This window comes from Dendrobium catenatum, unplaced genomic scaffold (assembly GCF_001605985.2).
Source record: "Dendrobium catenatum unplaced genomic scaffold, ASM160598v2 fragScaff_scaffold_133, whole genome shotgun sequence".
Taxonomy (NCBI): Eukaryota; Viridiplantae; Streptophyta; class Magnoliopsida; order Asparagales; family Orchidaceae; genus Dendrobium; species Dendrobium catenatum.
Window position 1 is genome coordinate 6,827,097 of NW_021318595.1, and position 27,070 is coordinate 6,854,166.

General features: G+C 35.0%; 1 protein-coding gene across 1 annotated transcript; it reads right to left on the reverse strand.

The window, feature by feature from the left end:
- Positions 1 to 1,108: 1,108 nt before the first annotated feature.
- LOC110100084 (nicalin) lies at positions 1,109 to 27,070 on the reverse strand. Its single transcript, XM_020827478.2, has 14 exons — positions 26,709 to 27,070; positions 23,431 to 23,585; positions 21,860 to 21,963; positions 12,551 to 12,617; positions 11,058 to 11,150; positions 10,811 to 10,975; positions 10,589 to 10,729; positions 10,413 to 10,490; positions 6,265 to 6,377; positions 6,131 to 6,191; positions 3,370 to 3,537; positions 2,805 to 2,906; positions 1,536 to 1,625; positions 1,109 to 1,436 (listed from the first exon to the last, which is right to left on the reverse strand). The coding sequence occupies exons 1-14, from the start codon at positions 26,992 to 26,994 to the stop codon at positions 1,374 to 1,376; spliced, it is 1,686 nt and encodes a 561-aa protein (XP_020683137.1). The 5' UTR covers positions 26,995 to 27,070; the 3' UTR covers positions 1,109 to 1,373.

Genomic DNA, 27,070 nt, shown 5'->3' on the forward strand with positions numbered 1-27,070 from the left:
ATTTTTCATGCCTATAATTTAATATGATTTAAATATTAAAATTATTTATAAATGAACATAAAATTTTATGTTAAGAAATGTAAATGTATAAAAAATTTATGGTATAGATGTAAATTATCCAAATATAATTTATGAATTACAGTATATTTAACACATACGTTCTATAAAAAAGCTTGTCATTTATGAAAAATTGATATTTCTATTTCTTAAGTGTTTTGAGATAGACTAAATATTAAACTTAATTTCTTAGATACAAAACAGGTCAAATAAGAATATATTAGATCATATTTGCCTCATTAAGTATTCAATATATAATTAATATTATATATTTGTTAATATAAATGACTCATAATTTATATATGCATGCTTTTTGCATTTGTTTTTTATTTTAATTATTAAAACCTTGGGTAACTTATATATAATAATTAAAATTTTACATTATTTATATATAATTTTAATATTTATCATGTCTAAATATATGTTGAGAGAAATTATATTTTATATAAAATAAGTTAATAATAATAATTTAAATTTAAAAAAGCATAGGGGCAATCTTTTTTATGTATTTAAAATGCATTATTTAGTATGTCCTTTGTAATATTGGTGCAATATATAATATTTTCCATATAAAACACTAATCTCATATAAATTCGATAATAAAGTAATCCTGATATAATTTATGAGTTTATTCACACATAAATTGTTTTCCTTCTAAATTACTCAATTTTGCTTTGTTTTTTTATCTCAAATAACAAAAAAAATCAAAAATACATTGCAAATAGAATACATCAAACCTCTAACCCACTCCAAGAAACGTATTAAAGCTTCATTTGAGAAAAAATTATTCTGTGCGGAGTTGAATGCAGAACGTTGTTCAAAGACCAATTAGAATACACCATATCAACAATACCGAGCCGTGATATTTTGGCTGATCTCCGGACGAGATTCAACATCAACACATAATAATTAATCTGTTTAGGATAAATTTTCACTATTGTGAAAATTTTTTAAAACAGCTTTTGAGTACACTAAAAAACTGTGGCAAACAAAGCCTAAAAGAAGGCCCATAATCAAACAAAGGCTGTTTCTACACAGCACCACCAAACCATGAAAACAAACGGCAAAACCTCCGCTTTCTCAAAACCCTAAAAAAATACAAAGAATCACTGCAAATAATCCAAATATCAAGCGACCTACTGATCCACCAAGCAGAAAAAAAACCATCTGTTAATGCTCGTATAATAAATTTATCCAGAAAACAAACAAAATTTTCTTTCTAAATCATAAAAAAATGGCTTATCTTTTGACTAAAACTGAAAAAGTTCTTTTATTCCATTCATGGAGGTTATTATACAATCCAATGCCTACCAGGATTAAGCTGCTTTCGTTTTCCGAGATGGTGGCCGCCTGAACATGTTGATCAGATCATCAAAACCCTGTAAGAAAGAAAAAAAAACAAGAATTTTTAACAGGTTAGTTATTTTTTAAATAGGTCAAAAATTAACCTGTTAGCACAATGGATGAAAGATGCATACTCGTGTTGTGATGACCAGGAAACAGAAGAGAAGAATTATATAGGAGCCCAGCACAAGCAGCAAGAGTAGATCAAAAGTGACACTTGCGACCTGCATATTAATATATTTTATTAGTTCATGTGAGATTTTATGGGAGAGAAGGTGGATCATCAGGATAGCTGTGAAAATTCTTGAATTCCTTTATAATAATCAATCAACAATTTGTATTGTATTAGTTCATGATAGGTTAATTATTTAAAATAATTGATAGTATCTGGGAAAGGAATCTGTGTTTAGTATATATAGCAGGAGGAGCAAAGTTTGCAACAACAACAACAACAACAACAATAACATCAAGCCTTTGTCTCACTACGTAAGGTCGGCTACATGAATCCTTTTTCTCCATTGTGTCGTGTTAAAGGTCAAATTCTCGTTTAAATCTAATAAAGACAGATCATTTCTAATATTTTCTTCATTGCCGAATAATCATGATATGAATTTTTTAATACATTGTATTAATGCTGAACATAAAAGCGAAAGAAAAATTGGGTATGAATATGTCAATCAAAATTAGTTCATAATGGATCTTAACTTCAAATTTAGACTTAAAAAAAGAGATAAGAGAATTTTGACCAAATTTAGATCATAATGGGTTTTAAGCCTTTGAAAGTGCTTTGAAATAAGTGCAACTAAGACAAGAGTTGATAAATTATTTATTTCTAAGCAAATATTAAACAAAATACAAGGTTTCTAAAACTCGTCCAGATTAAATTTTGTTCAAGATGTTCTCACCTAATTACTTAGGGGATTCTTTGCTTAAAGTTGAAAGTATTTATGGGATATATGTAGGAGAAATTTTGGGTAAGGCTGAGTAAAAACTCTTGGATTTATCATCTCAAAATAAATGTAAGTTTTATTTGAGACAATTTTTTTACTGCTGCTTAAAGCAGCTTTATAGTACAAAAATTAAATTTTTTGTATTAAAAAATAGCAAGAAAGCTGTCTCAAACGAAGCCTTAAAGATTTTAAAACTCATTTTAATGAAAATTTGGTTATTTAACCTCACCCAATTTTTTTCCCTACTCTGTGCTTTCAGGATTCATGTAATCTGAAGAACAGCCAATGAGGACTAGAAGAAACAAACTCTGAAGTAGTATACTATTACTAAGAAATACTATTCTTTTATCCACCTTGCATAGGAACATAAGATATGCTAACAGAAAAAAAAAATGCTAACAGAAAGATTTTACTGTAAGTAATAAATTAGGAAGGAATATTACTGCACAGCACCTGATAAATGTTCAGAGTTGCTGTTGTTGAATCATAGAAAGTGAAAATCCCATCAATGCTTTCATGCGTTCCATACACATCAACTGTATGATCAGATAGTTCCTGCAACATTTTACAAAGATCATATAAGACTATATATAACAATTAAGCATTTGATATATTGGATATGCCCATTTTATTGATAATATGATATCAGTGAGCTTTATTCTTTTTCTTTTGACCCTTCAGCTACCATTTTCCTATAGGGATTTGTTTTATTTTATGCTATTTACATATCTAACATCCTAAACATTAATATTACATGTTTACTACCCATAGAACAAATTTGGGTATATGGAATGAAATATTAAAGTTTATAAGCTGGTATGAATGGTAGAAATGAATTATAGGAGTGGTATATTTGATATTAAAGTTGTATATGAGTGATAGACATGTAATATTAATGTTTTGAGTGTTAGATGTGTAAATAGCATGAAATAAAGTGGTATGTATGTAAATTTCCCAACAAAAGAATGAAGACATACAATGTGCATTGGAAAATGCTACGATTGTAAGAGCTTGGTACCTTTTTCAAAGCGGAAATGAATGAGTTCGTCTTCTCAAGGAAGGGTGCCACTCTAGGAGTACGTGACAAAAGATCTAGCCACAAAGCTATGTAGGAGGGATTAATTGCCAAACTACTGCTTTCTGCAAAAATCTGGATATTTCTACCTTGTTGTCCATAAATATGCCTCTGCAGGGACAGAATTCAACAAGTTAGAAAACAACAAAAGATAATGAAAACAGATACAAAAATGGTTAAATAGCATGGTGATCAAATCTGGATTTGACATTACACTGTCAATGGATTCGAAATTTAGATCAAGGTACTAAATAAAGAATGAAGCATGAGCTCACCTTCATGGAAGTGCGACCGTAGAAATTAAGGCTTCGTTTGTAACGGCTTTGTTATTGCTTCTTAAAACAGTTTTTTAGTACAAAAAATAATTTTTGTACTAGAAAGCTGCTTTAAGAAACAATAAAAAAGCTGTCCCAAACGAAACCCAAGTAGTTTTGTTTGAAATTACATTGCTTAGGACCAAGTAAAAGCATACGAAGGAACTTGAACGCATTGTCACTTCATGACTTATACATAATCAACATCATCAAGCCTTTGTCCCACTACATGGGGTCGGCTACATGAATCCTTCTTTTTCCATTGTGTCATATTAAAAGTAAAAATTGTCTTGTTTTTTTCTGAATCGATGTCCAGACAAACTGGGGTTGACACAACCAATGTCCAAACAAACTTTGGAAGGTCAAATCTAGTACTTGAATGCCTCTAACATTCAAGCTGAGACTTAATGGACCCAAAGCAGCTCAACTGATTTGCAATTCCTCAACAATAAATGGTGGTTACATTGATTTACTATCTTTTGATAGCAAAATAGCATTGACCAAAGCCATATCTAAAATCAAACAAAAAGCCTTGCTCAACAATAAATGGCAGTGATTTTGTCCTTAAATAGATTTGTTATTCTGTGATAGATTTGAATATCTGAGACCCTAAAAAGTGAAGTTTGGTTGACCATGGTTGCTTCCAAGCCTTCTAGGCATTCAATACCTTTCAAAAACAAAGAGAGAATGTGTGGAGGGGGCCATCAGCGTTGATTTGGCCTTGGAGCCGCCAATGAGGGGAGGTAGAGAGAGGAGAGGAGAAAGAGTGAGACCTAAAATTCTATGAAATTTGACTTTTTATATTATTGTTTAATTGGAATACATATATTCATAATAGAGAGAAAATCATGTAGCCGACCTCACAGTGGGATAAAGACTTGTTGTTGTTGTAGTAGAAAAAGAAAATCAAAATCCCAACAAAATGTATGAATCAAGGAGATAATCTCTCCTTAAAATTTAAAAATCTAAACCAACTTTCTTAAATAAAGGAGAGCAAATCTTCTTAAAGTACAAAAACTTCACCTACTCTTCTAGATTCAGGCCAACCACCACCTAAATAAGAACTAACCAATTCTTTAGACTAAACTAGGAATGGATAAAATGATAAAATAAAATAAAAATTCCTAAAATAGGTTAAAAGCATCAATAGACCAGTTCCTGGACCCAACCAGTAGGCCCAAGTGAAGGGGGAATTGCCAAGAGCCAGCCCCAATTCAGTTACCTGCCATCAAGCAAATCTGCTTGCAACAATGCTAGTGAATCATAAAGAAGAGAGAAGAATATTATGCTTCCCTTGGTAAGTAAAAAAAAACATTAAAAATAGATGATAGAACTTATACAAAGAACAAAGTATCACAGTGAAAGTATATGGGATAAAATTGTGATAAATTAATATCATTTAATAATAATTTTATATCACCGAGCAAATAAGAATAGAGCAAAAAAATTTAAAAAATATTTTTTTATATAAAAACAGAAAGATTAAAATAGGACCCACTTGATGCACCCTTCACCTTAATAGAAACAATGTCAAAGCGCTCGAGTTATCTTAAGAAAAATTCCAGAGAAAGCAAAATGTCCAAGGCACCTCATCTTCCTTAAACACCTAAAACATAAGACATGAAGGAAGGAGATTGCATCTTTATTTGTATTACCCCGTGATGATTATAGAATTATAATACAATGAGAAACATAGAAATACGACTTCATATTGAATCATAAGTGTCATATTAAAACTGTCTGATATTAAATAGTACCCACTTGCAGCCTATTCTAATCTTGAAAAACTTAAACTGTGACCAACGCTCTAGTCATTGCACTTCCTAATTTCAACTATATCTTTAAGCTTGATGGTAATGCCTCAAATGTGAGTATTGGTGCTGTATTAAGCCAAAATTGGGCATTTGATTGTCTATTTTAATGGAAAAATTGAATGAGGCGCGACGCTAATACTTTGCTTATGATAAAGAATTTTGCATTATCATCTGCGTCTTAGAGTGTTGTAATCATTATCGATTTGCCAATAAATTAATTTTACATTCAGACCACAAAGCCCTAAAATATCTAAATAAGCCTAAGGGAAGACATGCTAAGTGGGTCAAATTTCCCTCATCTTTTCATCACATTTTAAAACATAAGTCCAATAGTCAAAATAAGATTGCACACTTCCCATTGCCAAGTTCATTAAAAAAGAAGCCCAGCTCCCTTCCCTACCATTGTCAGGAACACATTAAATTGAAAGGTTGTTTGAATCATAAACTATCTTTCTTTAGCTCACAGTACAAAATTTTAGTATAAACCTGCCCCCAAACAAGGAAGCTTGAAGTACTGTAGGAAATATTGCATGAAATACTATAGATAGGCCCATAAAGTGGAATCAGAGATCTTACAGCAAGGCTCTCAGCAACTAATTTTACACTTCTATAGACTGCTGTTTCATCTACTAAATTCCTGCAGGAAAATCCAGCTCTCAAATATAACCTCTTAAAAGAAAGAAATGTAAATTAAATATATGCAGCCCTACCTCGAATCATGTAGACCCCCTGTACTTTCCAGTAGTTCAGGGGGTACAGAAAGTTCAGAAAGTGTCAAAGCAGTTACTCTTACTCTAGAAAATTGCTCATGTTCCCATGCAACCTGCAGTGATACAGACATTTTCAAAATCAAAAGGGTCGAACTGCATTTTTGTGACTAAAATAAAGTTAAATTAACAAATATCAAACCCAATTAGATCAGTCAGATGTATCATAAAGTAGCCATGCTTCCACCAGTACAAACACGATATAAAATAGAATGCAAACTGAATATCAGAACAAGCAACGAAACAAAACAACAGATGATAACAAAGAATCAATATAGGGGATTGCTTCCATTTAAATACACAGTAAATGATATTAAGAAAAAATTTTGGGGTCTGAGAATTTGTAGTGTCCTGCAGATACAATAAAAATTTAGTAATATCATAGGATCTTGTGAACTTCAAAAGAAGCCTATGGCACTGCAATAAATGACTGACTATAATTGATCGATACATTCTATAGGCCCACAAGGACCAATAAGAGGCAGATTGAGTGTATTTGCTTGAGATACTTCCCCTACAAGGAATGAGCTCCGAACAGGGTTCATTTTTTTTAATTTTGAGCATCGAGATTTCATAAAAAATAAGCTCCTATGGTTAATTATATCCCACGCATATTCAAGAACACTCTCGATTAGGAAATCAATGTTTTTGTTCAAATCAAATAGGATCGAAGTAAATCTAGTCAAGTCAAAATTTGAATGGAACTTATATGACTCTATAGAGGATAAGGGAGGAATATCCTATAAATCAAGAAAGGTATTTTCAAAAGTACCGAAAAGACGCGAAGAGGTACTTATAACTCCACGTCAACTATAAAGAGATGCCCAAGACTAGATGTGTATTGTCATGTTACCATACCTAACGAGAGAAAAAAGGAATATGCAGATATAGGAAAGTGTGAATTAATCTATCAAGTGGGAATTACGCATCTGAACAAGATTCTATGGTTTTATAGTTTCAAACTTGTTGGTTACATTAATCTATTTAGTCATGTGGTAACATGAAGATCCTCGTTAACAATCATGGGTTATCTCATTCAAGGTGATCTTGTAGATTAAGGGTGCAGATATAGTCCTAGGGTAATAGCTGAAAATTATACTCCACTATCCTATGAGGGTCGGGTGAAACTCGGACTAGACATACAATACTACATTGTGGTACATGCCAAGCTGATAAAGCTATCTATGCTCCCTAAGACCTCATGGTAGGAAAAGAGGGTATCTTCTCTATGTGGTGGAGAGACAACACTTGAGATGGAGCTTATAACTCAATCATGTACGATCAAGAATGCATGACTATCTTCTTAATATGGTAAAGTAGACATCCAATGAGTGGGACTTATTGCTTGATTGTATATGATCAAGAAGCCCAGACATCTCCTCAATGTGGTAAATCTGATGTCGAAATGGGATTTATAATTTGGTGGCACATGACCAAGAAAGCTCAAATGTCTTCTAAATATGGTAGAGAAGATATCAAAGATATGATAGAGGTCTTGAATATCTCCTCAATATGGTAGAAGAGATATGAAGAATAGAGAGAAATGATGGTAATGAAGGGACTTACAGCGTGATCGTGTGGAATCAAACAAGCCCAAACATCTCCTCAATCTGACAAAGGAGATATTGGAATGGGACTTATAACTTGATCAAGTGTAACTAAGAAAGCCCAACTCTCTATCCTCAATATAGTAGGAAGATAGAAGCTTGGAGTTACATCCTACTTGGATTAGGAATGCCATTCAATCTGCCTAGTCACATGTGAAAGTGAAGGGTGGTTCATCCCTAGATGGAGAGTAGATGGACATATCCTAAACTAACTGGATGAAGAAGTGGCTTATGTTTAGGTTATCTATCCTCAAATGGACCCTAGACTACATGGCTACATGCAGACTTACATGGGCATGACATGACAAGGCTAGCAAGGCATGTGTCTTCATATATCTATGTCCAGCATGATGAGCTCATATCACAATCACTATTCCTACTAGAATAATAGGCTAGTTGTATTCTATTTTAAATGGGCCAAACATGCAAGTGGTGTGTAAACCTATAATCCTACTAATATCCATAGTCACTAACACAGGTACAGAACAATATATGTAAACGGTGAACCTAATGTAAAACAATAGAAACATATATAAAAGAGTAAATCCCTAATTGTTTATATTTTAAAAGTTTGCTACTCTATAATTCCCTACAAAATAGATGTCATTGGCAACCAAGTAAATCATAGCTATGCTTACATTATATATGTGTATGTAGGTGCATGTTAAAAGATATTATGTAGTTTGTGAATAGGCCCCAATCATAAACAATCAAGTTAGACAACCAATTTGCATGTAATGTGAAACATACTTCTCAAGTGTGTGATATGCATTTTGTATACAATGCATAATCGTATTCAAATGAACGAACAAACATCAGTGCCTCAAATTACCAAAAAATGAAATATATTCATATGTTCATTCATATTTTTACACGATTTAATATTTAATTAGACAATGAACATATTTAATCTAAAACTTAAAAAAATATGAAAGTCGCATGAGTGCATGATAATAATATGTTGTCAATAAATAAATTTTTTTACTCATTGTCCCTTTGAACCTCATATTTGCCTTCATAGTATCCATACAAATGTTAAAAAATCTATCATAAGATCCATACACTCCATCCCATTTGCTTATAGTACTTAAATTGTTTGTGCAGCAAATCCTTGCATTCATCAAATGATAGATATCATTTAAAAATATGTTTTAGGCTAGCCCATAGGGATTTTAATTCACTTCCTATACTTTGCCAAAACAATTCAGCATGGTCAACTAACTTAGATAGTTAGATTTAGCACATTCAAGTAATTCAAAATTGGATAGATAGTAAATTGGTTTGGTGAACTAAAAGTATTCCAAACTAACAATCCACTCACTCCCCTCAAATGTATGTATGTAATTTTGATGCTCACGATAGTTATGGTGTGTTCTTTTAAAATCATAATTATAATTTTGTTTAAACTGCATTTTTTAAATTAATTTTTTAATTGCCCAGCTGTTCTGTCCTACTTTTAATTAATATAATGAACCGATCATAAGCTTCGATACTAATTTGAGGTATAATGCCCTGCTACTCTATCAGTGAGTGCTTTGGGAATAAAGTGTAAGCAATCAAATCTTAATTTTAAATATTAATCCAAAATTAAAAATACTAAAGATTCAAAGCACTCACTTAAGATTTAATGACACGATGAGGATAGGAAACCTCATTGCAATCACATATCTTCTCACTCCCAATTGAGTGTTGGCAAGCAGGTGTAACCCTCTCCACTCACAATCTTCCCCCTCCACCATCCCCATTGCGCTTTTTACTGCTCTTAGACTCCTCTCTCTTTCTCTCTCTCAACTCGAAACATAACCTAAAGCCTTCAAGCACACATCTGAAATAAAAAAAGCACAAGCCTCATTAATATCATAAAGGCGTAAGATTCAAGGCTATTTCTAGGCTGCTTTTTAGGATATGGAGGAGAATTTTGTGGAGTAAACTTTGGTTAGTTGCCTTGATTCTCTCCAACTAATTTTCTTTTACCTACCTCACCAACTCTCCTTGTTAGAATCTTAATATTCCAACTGTACAGTTAAGACTCCACTTAACTCGTATTTGCAACTAAATTAACAGTTTTAAGTCATAGTGCCAGGCTAAAAGTTTTTGCAATACACCTTAGGTTTTGAACTCAAAATCTATGTTCATTGAACATACTCGAAAAAATTATTTTTGCGTATGACACATATTAGTCCTAGGCTTTATCAACATTTCTTGTATGTGATTGTTCGCATGGAATGGACAACTGCAAACTAGCAATTGAGAAATGAAAACGAGAAGGCACAAGAATCTAAATGTTCTTCTCAGGAAAATCAGCCTTGGAAAGAAACTGACAAATCAGAACCTACTAGGATACAAGCATAGGGGCAGCGCAATTCAGCAACAATAAAGTGAATTAAAAAATATTGAACTACTTAAAAACAATTTAAACGTCAACAACCCAGCAAATCGAACCACATGGAAATGATGAAAGGTAAGGTTTGAGAATTTACTCACACGGGGATTTGATATATTTATTTTTTTGTGCTTTATGCCGATTTTGACTCCCATATCTCGTGCAATATCCGAAAGACCCTGCAATTTACAAACCAACAGAAATATTAATGGTTTCTTCTGAAGGCAGAATTACTCGATAAATTAAAAAATATATGATATTTTGTTTCATGAATTACATCGAACACTTGTTTTATGTAAGCATTCTCTGGTGGCTTTGATACATGAACCCACAACTCATTGTTCCAAGAGCCAATGCTATTCAAGCATATGGCATAGTCAATGCTCTCTCTTAGTCGTTGATCAAAACTCCTCAGCCACTGATAGAATAGAGTTCATAGCAAAATGAGTAAAAATGCCAGTATATTTATTGTTAACATTAACAGAAGTGGGAGGTTGACCTTAAGAGTTCCATTGTAATTATAAGGTCCACCAGATGTTAGCCCAAAAAGTAGATTATATTTTCCTCTTGTCTTGGGATTGGAATAAAGTCGAGAGAAAAGACGTGCTATTTCCAGAAGCGCCACAACCCCACTCCCATTGCTGTCACTCCCCACTGAGAGTGCCTGCCTTAAAAGAAGAGGAAGTATCACAGCCTTAAGTTTTCATGAAAAATGATTAAGGAATGATTGATTAAGATAATCTTACCGGGGCAGCACCAAAAGTATCATAGAATGCAACTATAGCAATTGTAGGCAATTGATTAGTATCATCATCCTCTTTTAGCCCAGGCAACCAACCCTGAAATGGAAATATCAAAAGAAAACATAGATGAGGAAAAACAGCAACTGAATTTCTGAATGTATGTATACTCATTCCAGCATAGCTAAAGCTATGGATGACTTGTCAAGATCAGTACAGTACACTACTTTACCTCTGCTGTAATGATGAGAGAAGCATAAAGCCATGACAATACGAAGGAAAATTGTAAAAATAACAAACATTTACTATTGCATTAAGAGCCAGGTTAAGATACCAAATGCAAATATTTACAAAGTATAAAAGAATTTTATAGGGTAGTTTACATCAAGCACAAAAGCTCCACATTGTTCCATGAACAATTCCCAACTCTAAATGAAAAATAGACAGTATGTCTAGCGGGCTTGACACTGGAATTAGAGTTCTGAAAAAAAAAAAAAAATTAAAAAGATTTTCATGAACTGAGCTAATTTTACATTCACGTCCATGGGATTAGAGCACCTCAAGAAAATCGCAATAACAAACATTTAATAATGAATTTAGAGCCAAGGCTTACAGACCTACCGTGAAATGCAAATATTCACAAGAAGTATAATAAATAAGCGTTTAGGTCAAGGCTTGTCAGGGGGGTGAGTTTAGGTCAAGAACCGGTACTCAACATTGTCCCATATGTAATGTGAAATCCAACTCTAGATGGCAAAAGTGACTGCCAACTTGTTCAATTGGCAAGAATTTTTGGAAGATGTTGCCTAGGTCTTGGGATCAAATCCTGTCTACATAAAAAAAGAAAAAAAAAATCAAAATGGTAAAGAACATCCTTTGAGATCTTCCCATTTAATATATTTTAAACGGCAGTATGTCTATGAAGGAAAATAATTTAATGACTTTTTGTAAACTAAGCTAATTTCACTTTCGGATCAACTGTAGTTTTAGAGCTCCTCAAGAAAATTGCAATTAAGGGATACCAGTAGAGCTAGCGAATTTCAAATTAAATGCATGATAAACTAAGCGTTTGAGTGGCATGGCAGTTCATGCACAGTGTGGGATCTCATGTTTCCATGTCGTGGAATCAATTTGGTCATGCTGTGGCAGGGTCACTCCATCCCCGCATAGGAATAAAAGGGCCTTTCAACGCCACTACACTAAGGGCAAAACCAAGAATGAACAAACATGGTAGAATCTCAAGACGGGATTCCGAAACCAAACAAGTCCGAAGAAAAATCGCACAATTTTATTTACCATAAAAACAGAACCAAATATCAACTTCAGCAACTACTTTACCATGATTCATCTCTTTAAAGAAGGGAAAATCTGAATTCAGAGAAGAAATTTTGCTTGCTCATTTATCCCTATTCCCTACTACTAAAGAAATCACATAAAGTTTAATCAATTAAACATTCAGATAATGTTGCTTCTAATGTTCAAAGAATATAAATTTGGACCTGAATATTTGTAATGGTGGGTGATGATACTTTCTTAGGTTCCCATGACGATACTACCAGCTTGTATCTGCAACATTTCAGGACACAACAAATTAAAAAAAAAAAATACAGTATATATTAGAGAAGAAAAATATTATATTATTTTTCTTTTGAACATGAAAAACTTTAACTGCAAAGATAGTTCTCATCTTAACGAGTAGTGTACAAAGCTTCATGAACAACAACATTATATCCAAAGACTGAAAAACAGAACTGAAGAAGAGGGGAATAAAAAAGAAGGGATTCAAGAGGAAAAAAGGGAAACCTCCTTTAACACAATTATGATTTTTAATTATCATAAAACGTGTTTGATCGAATTACAAAAATTAGCATTGAATAATAACCAGGATCCAGTAATGTTGAAATGGTTCGACTTTTTCATTTTTACCAACAATTGAAGTCAAAGCCAAACAAGTAGTCAAGGATAGCTGTGTAACCTTGGAAGTCAGTAACACCACAGTTGTCATTTATGGTAATCTACGACTCCAAATCTAACGCTGGGTGAAGGCTATGGCATAGATGGTAAATTTGAAACCACCATGCCTTTGAATTCGTCAAATGGATTCGCGAAGACAGAAAAAGGTTGCAGGAAGAAATGATAATATGGAAAAAGAAAGGTGGAAGAAGGGAGGATGAAGGGGTATTCTGGCTATTTTTTGGGGTGAGAGAGAGAGGGAGAAAGCAAGGGACAGAGAAAATGAGAAGTAAGAGAGAGAGATTTGTGTGTGAAGGATAGAGGCAGCGGGCAAAGAGGTCAGGGAGAGAGGGGAAAGGAGCGTGCGATAGCAAAAAAGGAAGGGAGAAAGAGAGATTTGTGAGGAGAAGATATAAGAAAATGGATGAAAGGGCATTAACTATAGTAAAGCACAGAATACACAAATCTATGATAACACCTATTATACAAAATATAAGCAGTAAAAATTAGATTAATAGTGCCTACCAATAGAATAAATGTTTAAGGTTGTTAAATAATGAACCGGTTAGCAAAAAAAATTAAACGAATTAAATGACAAAACAGAATGCTCACCTCGTATAATACTTGAAAAACTGAAGGCCCAAGGGACTAATTATTTAATAACAAACTGATGCAAAAATATTGCGCCTGAATGTCCCAGGTAAAGATAAAACTGATTTTTTTTTTCACTAAAAAATAGAAAAATTATGATAAGATAGCAGCTGCTTGTGGTGGTGAAATCTGAGTTGACAAATAAAAGAAATTGTCCGTCTATCAAGGCATTCATTAGCGGACATGCGTTTCTAGATTAACTTAAGATAATGGTGCTGAATTAATGTTTTAGCTTAAGATCACATTTTTAACTAAAATATGTGATAAATGAGATAAAGGACGGAATCACAAAGAATGATGAATTAAGTGATGACTGATGACTAAGAAATTGGCAAATACGTCACCTGTTTTGCTGAAAATTATTTAAAAAGAAAAAACAAAGAGTTCAAAGAAGAAGGCTCGTCTATATTTCAGAGTGATTTTCTGGTGGAATAAAGACATGTAACACCTCCATGATGGCCCACCACTGTTCTCCCCATATCCCTTTCAATGGATCAAGAAAATTTTCTTATTTTTTAGTCTAGAAATTTCTTATTTTTGTGTCATTTTGTATACGCATTTCAGGTAAAGTACTTGTGAAACAAACAGCAACGCACGCATGAGAGAAATTAAGAAAAATTAATTTTAAACTTTCAATAATACAAGTTGATCAGTATTGCATGATGTGCTCTGCATTTAGACCATCCAAATAAGATCAATTTACATTAATGATGGGTTTCTTAAAATTAATTTCAATGACTAATAGAATTGTACAAAGTATATTGTATTATATGATTAGTCTAAAATTCAAATTTAATCTACCATATTGTTATTCCTAACAATAATTCAGATTTTGAACTTTTATACCGTACAATAATAATGGGCTCACCAATGCTTATATGGTTGTGAACTAATTGTTTTATACAATATGTATCGTATAGGATAATCGAACATAACATGATTTTGCTGATTTGTACTCATCGTATTCTACAATGGGCACATTATATTGTATGACATGCCCGTACTTTTAAAATAACTTGTTTTAGGGTTCGATTTTTAGACACTTGATCTAAATAATTATTTACAAATCCTACAAACATTAGAGAGCTGAAAGATTTTGAGAGAAAGAAAGGGAGAGGGTTTATGTTTGATTTGAAACCCTTAAAAGGAGAGATCTCGTTATGAGAGTACACTAGTGAGGTTGTTTCCCTCTTCTAATTCACCTTAATCCTTCAATTGACTTTTGTTAGTTTGTTGTAAGCATGTTTTACTTGAGATTATAAGGGATCATTGGGATCTCAAATGTTTGTTTTCGTGTATTTGTTGATTAGCCGTGGAGCTAGAATAGAAATTTCTCACTTTGAGTAGAAAATGGTGTAGGATTTCTTCATTATCTGCCAAGGGGATGGGCTTCTCCGCATAGTGGTGGCCAAAAGAGAGAGTAGGGAACCTTGGGTTGGAGGGATAAAAGTGTCCATTAGTGTTGAACCATAGAAAAATTGATTTGAACCCCTTTTCACTTGATCTTTATTTTACTACATAGGTATTTATTTTAACTTATGATTTTCATTATTTGTGTTCAATGGATGAAAATGTGATATATGATGATTCGTTCTCTTGGATTGTAAGATCTATTATTTATTGGTGAAAAACTGAAAATCACAGTGTGAGATTTAATCAAAGAACGCTGATAGATATTAGTCATTGAAATTATCTCATTGTTTTAAAGTGTGTTGTAATTTTATATAAATTTTATTAAACAAAAAAAATTATATTGCTCGCTAATTTTAAATTTCAGCATTTTTCTATTTCATTTGTTTAATTACTTTAACAAAAATAAACAACACCAAGACACCCTTCCTTTGTTGGCATTCACTTCACCTATAAATGACTATTAGCATCTATTTCTATATTATGATGGCAATGTCAACCTCAATGTAGGCATTGGGTGGGAGAGAGGAAGAAATAAGGCATTGTTGTTACCAAAAGCTTAGATAATGATCAAGTTGATGAAATGGGCCTAATAATTCCATGCATAAAAATTTTTGGAGTTACTTTCTTACCTTAAAAAAATTAATGGACAAAAATAGTGTTTTGTGCAAGTTTCATTAATTCAAGAGGCTCCCAAGCATTGAGCCAATTAACTCAGGCTAGGCTACCTTAGGATAATCTGATATTAGGATTCAACAAATTCAAGTTCACGAACCCACATCAAATTGCATTTTAACACCATATATCAACAATCCTATAAGACTTCAATTAAAGCATCAAGGACTGCCATATCAACATCCATTTCCTCATAATCAAAGAGTGCCACATCACCAAATTGGCTACATCAACAAGTCGTTCAAAGAAGTGCTTAAAGTTATGTCCTCTCTCCTCATTATTGTATTTTGAATTGAAGGAGATGCATTATCTCCTCATTTTGTGGATTAGGTTGCTAACTAATTACCTGTATTTTGAGTTAAAATTAAAGTGTTGTTTGTTTGTTACTAGATTAAGAAGATCCATCCAAATACTATTATAGATAAGAGGCAATGTAAGTCTGATGGCAATGGAATTTCATTTCCAACTCTAATGAAATTGATCCGCTGGTTGACTAAACTTTCTCCCCCTCTCATCTCACTAAACAAATTATGCTCTCTGCAAGTGGAGAAATAATTAGGTGTGAATACTAGCTATGGCTCTACGTTCGGACAAAACGAGTACATTTCTATGTACTCACTGTGTACTAAGTACACAGCTATATAATCGTTGTGTATTCTAATATGTTTAGTAAAGAGTACAACACATTTGCTCGCTACATACTCAAAAAATTGGAGTATGCAGCAAGTAAACAATTGAGTACATAGTTATATTGTATGCATAAGAGATAAATCCAAGAGGGAAAGATCAATCAAGTTCTAGCAAGGTGAAAGCGAGGAAGATCCAATCTAATTGTAAGCTTCATTCCACTCATCGAAGGAAGGAAAAGCTAATCTATACACAAGACTAAAACCCACTTTTCCCTTCCCAACCAAGCTTGGTAGTACCATATGAAAGCCCTTCTTAGACTTATTCCACTACTGCTCCAATTAGATATTTCCCACAACCCTCCAAGTCCTTGATCTAGACTTAAAAGAAGGGTTACAGTACAATAGCATAAAGTTTAGATCACTAGCATTTGGATCAATAGAACAAAACCCTTCATCTTAGTCTAAGATCGACCATCCACCTAGTTGCAATTTATTCCATTTATATGTATATATATATATATATCTTCATGTTAACGCAGCCAACATTTCAGGCGTTTAATTACAAGGAATGCTTAATTCTAAGTTTAAAGGAGGTCCTTCTATCATTATTCTGACCGACCTTTCAGTATTATAGCTATATAAAATACAATTGTCAATGCCTTGATAAAACTTAAAAAACTAAATAAGTAAAGCTCTTAGGACAAAGAAATATATCATTAAAAATAAAAACATGTACCAGCTCTCAAGCTCTATATCCCCATCATTTTCCCTAATTAGTAGCAATGTGATATGACACCTTATAGATTTAATCATATGAGTTTAGTTCATCAATTATCCAAACCCAATGGAGGACCTTCGCAATAAGCCGCCGAAAGCTGTGATTAGCAACAAACAATGGAACCACATTTGGGACTGCTGATTAATATTTTTCCATCTATATTTCAAAGCCGTGGAACTGCAAGAATTATTGACATATTTCCAGTGTACAATATCTATTCCGCAAGCATTGAAATAAGCATCTTTCTTTATTCTGAGTAGAAAAAAATTATCAAATGCTACAGATATTTTTTTTTTCAAAATAAATTTCAAACATGTCTTCTAACAGTGTATTTTGCATTCGTTGCTATGACAAGAACAAGTTAATAACGGAGTGGAGTAGAATGGCAATAAATTCTCAGCCACTGGCCCACTCATCAAGAGCAGTTGTAAAGAAGTCACTGGCAAAACAATGCTAAAAAGATACACGATAACTATTCCAACATGAACTTGGGCAAACAAAAATTTAAATATGGCGACAAAAAACGTAGCAGCATCTTCTTTGCTTAGATTTCTTTGCAAAATTAACTGCCATGTATTATGATGCGGATAAATGTATGCAACCTTTCTTCTGTATTACGTTGTTTTCATAATTTGAAAATATGAACTTGATAGGAAACGCTTGAGTCCGCAAGTAACCCTAAGGTAATAATACTTGAGTTCGCAAGCACTTCTAAGCCAAACGGATGATCAACCAGCAGGAGTTCTGCTGTTTACAGCAGAAATCAGCACCAAATCAGAGGAAAACGGCTAGAAAACTGAGAGAAAACCACACAACACTTGTATTTCACTAGTAGATGATAAAACAGCAAAGATACAATTGATCCTCAATTCGAGAGAAGGATCGATCTCTCCCAAATCTCTAGACGCCGCTAAAGCCCAAAGAAACCTAAATCTAAGAGATCTCAAATTTCAGTCAAATTCAAGATGCCCAAACCCCAGGAAAAACATCTATTTAATGCATACAAATCAAAAGGAATTTCCTAAACAGTCCCTACATTCAAATTTCTCTCTGAAACCCCCCAAAAATCCTTCCTAAAACGCTCTGTTTGAGCGGTCAGGCCGCTCGTTCTCCGCCAGGATTCCGCCGATTTTGCGATTTTGTTTGTGAACCGGTCCCGCCTGTACCGGCTGGGGGGGTACCGGCTGGACCGGTCCAGTGGACCGGTCTAACAATACTCCCCTCCCAAAAATCCAACTTGTCCTCAAGGTGGAGATATGCTCGTGTTCTGGTGGAGGTGGCCATCCTTGAGGTGACTAAAAATCCTTACTGTATTGCGGAACCAAGGGCTGCACGGAAAGAGAAACATCCCCTCTCTCCATTCTGATCACACTCAGCTTGTGTAGTCCCACCAGATAGTCTTCCCCCACCTCTTGCATATCCCTGACCATGGTCTTAGACTCTTAAATGATGTCATGGCTTTAGATAGCCCTACATCTCCCCTTATAACCACCTTTCTCCCATCCACCATTAATTCCATCGTGAGTGCTCCCCAATTGTCCTTGGTTTCCCCCAAGGTTTGCAACCACTTCATCCCCAGGATGACATCAGTGCTTCCTAACTCTAGTGGGAGAAAGTCCTCTCTTACTTGAATCCCCTGGATGGTCAACACCACTCCTTTACAGATTCCCTGGCCTTTCTCCACCTTTCCTGTACCCATCATCACCCCATAACAACCGGTGTCCACCAATTTCACTCTCAGTTGGTTGACGACCTGAGTGGAAATGAAATTGCGGGTAGCCCAACTATCAATTAGCACCAGCACCTCATGGCCAGCTATCTCTCCTTTCACATTCATAGTATGGCTCGGACTAAATCCCACTACTGAGTTCAGAGATACTTCTGCCACATCCAGGTGCAACTTCTTCTCCTCCTCTCCAGATCTGCTCCCACCTCCCTCCTCGTCTTCCTCGTCTTCACAGACAAGGAGAACCTGAAGAGTTCGGTCCTTGCACCTATGCCCTGGCATGTACTTCTCATCACATCTGAAGCACAACCCCTTTGTCCTCTTATCTTGCATCTCCTTCTCTGTCACCTCTTGAAATTTTCCCCACTCCCTCCTACTGGCTTCTCCCGGGTGGTCTCAGTACTGTTGCCTGATGCAGGCCCCTTAGGTGCTAGAAGAGTGGTCGTCGTCCTGTAAGATCCTCCTGAGCAGTTTCCTCGAGCCCCTCTTTCTGCTTTCTTCTGATCTTCTACCAACTGCGCCAACTCCATAGCCTTTCCCAGGTTCCTCGGCTCCAGTACCCTGACTGTTGTTCGGATCCTGGTTTCAGCCCCTTCATGAAGTTCCCTTCTAAAGCTGACTCTGAAATGTGATCCAATCTGCTAGCCAAGTACTCAAACCGATCCCGATAATCTGTCACAGTCCCTTCTTGAGTCAAGGCAAAGAATTGCTCATAGAAATCTCCTCCCCCGTCGGTTTAGAAACGCTCTAATAAACAATCCTTGAACTCTCGCCAGTTCCTGATAGGCTCTCTCCTGTCTCGCCACTGATACCATGCCAATGCCTTCCCTTCCAGACACAAACCTGCCGCCGTTAGCTTCTCATCATCTGTCAACCCGTTGACTGCAAAGTAACGCTCCACCTTATAGATCCAGCCATGGCCATCTTCGCCCTCAAAGATGGGCATCTTCAACTTCCTCACCTTCGGATTCCTTCCATCGCCCCGGTATTCTCCATAATCTCCCATTCCTCGAAGATGAGGTGCTCCCCAAGTGTCCCCGTCCTCCCTCCGACGCTGGTATCCGAGTTCGTCGTCATAATCCCCCCTTCCTCTTTCAAAATCAGCACCTCGACGCTGAAATTCAGCACCTCGACGCTGATACTCTTCTCTTCTTTCTACAAAATCTGCACTACCTTCATATTCCCCCCTGCCTCCAAAATCAACACCTCGACGCTGAAAATCAGCACCTCGACGGTCATTTCTCATGCTCATCTCCTCTCTATAGAGTGGCTCTAAAGGTGGCATGTCGTCGTCCCCTTCAAGAATCTCCACCTCCGGATTCCTCCTCCCCCGGATTGGGTTTGGATTTCCTCCTACGCCATGGCCGTCAGTAGTCTCTCTCACTTCCGATGTTGCCGGATTGGTCTTCATCTCCAATAGTTTCTTCATCATTTCTTCCATAGCTGCGAACCTCCCTTCCAACCTGTCATTGTTGGTGGAGATTTCCAGGAACTTTCCCTCCAGATCTGTCTTCAGTTGTCCGAACTCGCCTTCTAATACTTTCGCCTTCTTTCCGGCCATCTTTCTTCTAACGGATCTCAAAAAATCTTCTTCCGGAAAAGATAAATTTGCTGAAATTTCAGAATTTCAGCCGCCGGTGGTCCCGAATCGATGCTCTGATACCAATTTGATAGGAAACGCTTGAGTCCGCAAGTAACCCTAAGGTAATACTTGAGTTCGCAAGCACTTCTAAGCCAAACGGATGAGCAACCAGCAGGAGTTCTGCTGTTTACAGCAGAAATCAGCACCAAATCAGAGGAAAACGGCTAGAAAACTGAGAGAAAACCACACAACACTTGTATTTCACTAGTAGATGAATAAAATAGCAAAGATACAATTGATCCTCAATTCGAGAGGAGGATCGATCTCTCCCAAATCTCCAGACGCCGCTAGAGCCCAAAGAAACCTAAATCTAAGAGATCTCAAATTTCAGCCAAATTCAAGATGCCCAAACCCTAGGAAAAACATCTATTTAATGCATACAAATCAAAAGGAATTCCCTAAATAGTCCCTACATTCAAATTTCTCTCTGAAACCCCCCAAAAATCCTTCCTAAAACGCTTTGTTTGAGAGGTCAGGCCGCTCGTTCTCCGCCAGGATTCCGCCGATTTTGAGATTTTGTTTGTGAACCGGTCCCGCCTGAACCGGCTGGACCGGTCCAGTGGACCGGTCTAACAGAACTCCATATCACAAGCCCAACCTTGTTAAAATTGTGATTTTATATCTCTACTTATTACGGTTTGTTTTTTCAACTAACCTAACAGATTTTGGTTAGTGGACAATCATAGGTTGATCCAATAACTATTTTCTCCCGGTATAGACTTTGTTTGACTTTGCATATGATTTCTATAAGTACCCAAGGATATCATACTGTAAACAAAAGTTCTGAAATCAATTCTAGTAAGAATTGATCCCTCTTACTTTCCCCCTCCCTCTTTATCCTTCTCCATGATGAGTTCCGGAATTAGATTTCAAATCTGTTACAGCCACTGAAATTTTTACTAGGGATGTTGACAAATTGTTGTAGTCCACTGAGAGGTCCAGGCGCTAGTTATTGCTACAATTTTTTATCCTTTGATGTTCTCATAAACTGCAGGAGGCTGATCCAAGCAAGTCTCATCGCTGCTCAAATATTTGATACAAGGTGATCTAATTTGTGAGGTGAAGCGGTGATTTTAATAAGGGTTTCAATAAAGAAGTGCTGAAAGATATTCTTCTCCCAACTTTCTTTTTCTTACAACTATAGAAGAATTATATATATATACTCTAGCACGTAAAATATTTCTTTCAAAGACTGTCAAAGTACAAGCAACAGCAATGTACAGCAAATTAAATTTGGTTAAACAATAAGAAAATGATATAACTAGTTTACAAATGCAACTGCATAAAGTGCATCAAACATTTATCTACAAAAACTGATGAAGAGACTTTCCTATTTTGGCTTACCCGCCACTTGTTGCTGAAGCAGGCTGACCAGTAGCATCGCTCCTCCGAACATCAGCTAATATGGAATTAAGTTTACTATTCTCAAATGCAAAATACACTGGATACTGCAAGAACTTACAGGCATTACGATTTGAGTATTCGGAAACAAAAAAAGTCATAAGGTAAGCTGATCCAAGAATTGGTTTACATGATACTTAACATAATTTAAAAGAAACAATGTTTTATTCAAAACAGCAGCCAAAAAATTGCAATTCATTATCCTCAAAAAAAAAAAAAGTTAAGTAATATTCCAATCCAAAAAAAAAATGCTTTTTTTAATCCTTGGGGTTGGCACGTTGAAGGGGCAGTTGAGGTTTGAGATGAGTAAAATCTTTTCCACTAAAGAACATGCAAATTCAAATTTCAAAATGAACCCTAAAAAACACAAAAAAAAAAAACACTTTTAAAAGAATTACTTTTAACTAAGAACAACAGATTGATTTATTCACAAGTTTTCTTCATCATCATCAGTTGCAGCCTTATTCAAACTATTAAGGATTGACTTTTTCTGGATCTGTTTTCTTCATTTATTCATGCAGAGTGCCATGCATGACAAACACTATGTGTTCATATAAGCCCTTTAGAACAAATTCTAAACATGCTTCCATTAGCCTACGCTTTTACCTCTCTATTCCTTCCATGTTAAATCCATTTATTCATCTTATTAGTGTAATTTTTATCCTCCATTGTATCATGTGCAATCACATAAATTTATTTTCATCATCTTGTCTTCGATAGTCGTCACTATCATTGCCTCCAATATATTCATTTCTCAAACCATCCTTCCAAACATCTATATTAGTATTCTCCTTGTGCCACAATTAACTTGGTTACTTGTGAATTATTTGTTACCCAACACTAACATCGATATTCTATAATCTGTCTAATTGTGATTTTATTAATTTACTTTTATATTTTCATGATCTTTTCTCACTGCATAGTACATTGGAGGACTTGTGCTTCCTACATTTACTCTAGAAGTTTTGTCCTCATTTATGTTCACTTTCTTTTGCTTAATAGATCCAAAATATTTAAACTTATCATCCTAAGATAGCATGCGACCTTCTAAGAATATTGATTGATAATTACCAATCTAATATCCACTAAAATTGCATCTAATATACTCATCTATATTTTGTTAACCACAAGTCCCTAATGTTATTATGAAAATTAACAAGAGCCATAGCCTTGGATTTGCTTGGGTAAATCTTGTATCCTCCTTAAATTTATAGTAAGTTTTGTCCTCATTTATGTCCACTTTCTTTTGCTTAATAGATCCAACATATTTAAACTTATCACAGTAAGGTAGCACGTGACCTTCTAAGAATATTAATTGATAATTATCAATCTAATATCCACTAAAATTGCATCTAATATACTCTATATATTCTGTTAATCCCAAGTCCCTAATGTTATTATGCAAATCAACAAGAGCCATGCTTTGGATTTCTTTAGGATGTAATAAGATAATCCAATGAATAAAAGTAAAGAAAGTAATAGATTCAAATATCTGAATGGAATATTTTACTTACAGGAATATATGAATGTATGAGCAATTTTTCCAACTCAACCAAAATGCTTCTCGTTAGACTATCACCGTGTATTTTCTCACTTGATTCTCTTGAGCCAGTCCTTCGAGGAAGCAAAAGCAACAATCCACCCAATGGTTGTTTACTAGTGATAAACTCTGAAATGGGATAAGCCAAAAATACCAGAATCGTGACTATAAACATTAATTTGAAAATAACTCTTTATTGTCACTTACAAGAAAATATAAGTTTGCAGAGATAGCCAGGGAAGCTGTGCAGAAATATATAAATCATAAAGCAAATTGCCTCATTGCCAAAAGCATAAGAAGTTATATATATATATATATATATATATATTCATATCTCACTCTCACCCATGTGCCCTCCTCATCTCCTCTCACCCAAAAAACATCCTTTTCCTTCATTTGGTGAAAAAGAACATAAGATATGTTGTTCTACCACAGAAATTCAGCGAATTACTGTGGATAGGTCATCCTTGCAAGTCAAATGGACTTGCACCTAAGACAGTACTAGCGTTTTAAAACATAAAGTTAATTTATGTGAGTTAAATTAAAACTCTGAGTAGAAGTTGAGAGAAGATATAAAATACTTAAATGGAGAGTAAAGAAAAGATTAAAAAAAGGATATATTTTCTTCTCTTTTTGGTTTTTTTAACAATTGAAATGTAAGATTAGAAGATGGTACAAAAGGTTCAGCCTAGGGAGCTATTTGGTAACCCAAAGTAATATTTAGATGGGAATTGGACTAAAAACATGCCAAAAGGTTTGTACAGGGATCTTAAAGTGGGAGAAAAAATAATAAGATTTAACCAAATTTATCAAACTCCAGCTCAAAATCAGAATTTATCAAGTCATGAGGAAACTGTGATTTACGTGATTTGGCCCTCATCTCGCTCTCATGGCACAACCCCGTTGCTCCCTTCATTTCTCATCTTTCCTCATGTCTTCTATATATATTTTACATTGGCCCTCTACTTACATCTCCTTCCCTCTGTCAAAACCCTCTCTTCCACAATAACTTCTACCTCCCTAGTACCCTCATGTCTACTCAGTAATTTCCTATCATTCCTACTCATGACTCCTCCAGGCATCATTCATGTTTCCCTCTTGTTGTTTCTACTTCTCTCTATCAAAACCCTTGACTTGGTAGGCCTACTTGATGCCCTTAGTAAACCCACATTGATTTTTTATCTTTGTTGTCAGTTTTGATGAGAGATATATTGAATTTTTTTTTTCTTTTTCTACCTGTCAATCTATGATGTTGATATATTGGTTCAAGTGGCTTTGAAGGAATTTTGTAAGACCCTAGTTTATATTTTTGATGTATGAAAATCTAGCTGTTGTATGGGAGAAAGGGTTCTCAGCAGTATTGTGTTTTATTGTTGTTTCATTAATTATTATTAGTAATTCATTAATGTATTGCACTTCTAATCCGATACATATGTTTATTATGCTTTCACTATTACATTATGGTTTAATCATGAATGTTTTTACTAGTCATTTGCAATATGTACCCCGATGTATGCTTTTTGCTGATAATGTTCTTCTTGTTGATAAGACCAGAGTGGGAATTGAAGGTAAACTTGAATTATGGAGGTTAGCCTTAAAGTCTAAAGATTTTTGTTTGAGTAGATCTAACACCAAATACATGGAGTGTAATTTTAGTAGTAATATATCTAGTTGGAGGATTATGATTTTAGGCGATCAAGTCATTAATAAGAGTAAACGTTTTAAATATTTCGGGTCTATTGTTTAGAATGGTGAAATAGATGAAGATATTATTAGTAGAATTCAAGTTGGATGGTTGAAGTGGAGAAATGCATCGGGCTTGCTGTGTGATAGAAAAGTATCCCTCAAACTAGGGAAATATATATAAGATGATTGTGATACCTGCATTTTTTTATGGTGCAGAATGTTGACCATAAGAAGAGAAGAATAAAATTAAGTTCAATGTTGCAAAGATGAGGATGCTCAGGTGGATGAGTGACTTTACTCTTAGAGACATGATACAAAACGAGCATAAACGTGAAAAGGTTTGAGTAACTCCAGTGACAGATAAGATTAGAGAGAGTTGTCTTAAATGGTTTGATCACATAAAACGAAGACCTTTAGATGACCAGGTTCTGAGAGTACATGTATTAGATTTAGTTTATGTTAATAAAGGTAGAGATAGACCTAAAAAGATTTGGTTAGAAAATTAAAAATGATCTTTATTTATTAGATTTAAATGAGAATTTAACTCTAAAGTCTAAACAGGAGACAATGGAGAAAAATGATTCATGTAGTCGACACCATGTAGTGGGATAAAGGCTTTATGATATTGTTGTAGTTGTTGCATTACATTGTGCTCAATCTAACATTTTATGATCTTAAATCATATAGTTTTTTTAAGGTACGGCTTACTACATGGTATTTGTAGAACAAAGACCATGAGTCTATAGTATTTAAGAGGAATCTCATGCAAATGAAAATAGATTTAATAGATCTTTGCGTCGATGCATCCACACACTAAAGATAGGCCTGAGATTATTTTAGGAGTATCAACAGCCATATACAAGTCATCAAGCTAACAAGCATCTGTGAGCCATAGGAGGAGATGGAAAGGGGGGTTTGGGTCATGTCACACATATTCTCTGCATTTCTTTGGGTGTAGTTTCACTATTTTTTATGTTGGGATACCTGACATGTTCATTATGCTTGTGTAATTGCCTAATGACTTGCTGCTACTATGATGATTTTCTAAGGTTATTGTATTAATATCGTTTGGTTAAATACCATGGGACACAAAATGGTTATATATTTATTCTGGTTATATTATAAAGTATTTTCATAAGAGTAATTATTAGGTTTATTTATTATGCTAATCATTTTGATTAAGGTATGCGTTTTAAGGGCTTTAACGTAAGTTCACTGATCAATGAAAACAGCATATTTAATGGAGATTCAAGTAATTTTAATGATTTTAAAGCACAAAACCATCAAAATCCCTAAATCCTGCAATCTGCAAACAAACAAATCAAAAATTTGAATGGATTTAAGAATTAGGCAACCAAACAATTCTCAGGGTTCAAAAAATTATACTTGAATATGATTTGTCAAATCAGTACTTGATAAATTCTACTTTGAACCGAACAGGCCCTTAAGTAAATGTAAAGAGCGAGATTCGACTGCCCAGGAATACCCGATAAAATATCAAAGAAAACAATTTTTCAAAACGATGGTGTTGATGCCAGCGCAACTTAATTGAGATTCTAGGACTACCATTGAGAAGCGTGAGGTTGAGTTCGCGCACGGGAAGTATGACAGCGGTGCGAGAGAGATCAGCGTTGGTGGTAAATAAGGAAGAGCCGGCGTGGTGGTTGAGGCCGGCAAGGCGAGACCCAAATGGCACTCCGGCAATGTCGTACTGGATCAGGCGGTACACGTCGACAGCGGTGGCAGCGTCGCCAAGCTCGACGCACGCCACGAGGACAAGGGCGAGCACGAGGACTGAGTAGATCGATTCCAGCAGCTCGCCGCCGGCTCCACCGCTTCTAGTGGAGACCATTGTTTTGGTCTGATTGTTGGAACAGCAAAGCGCGAGGAGAACGAAATATATGTAGGGCTGGTGCGAGTCTTAAGGC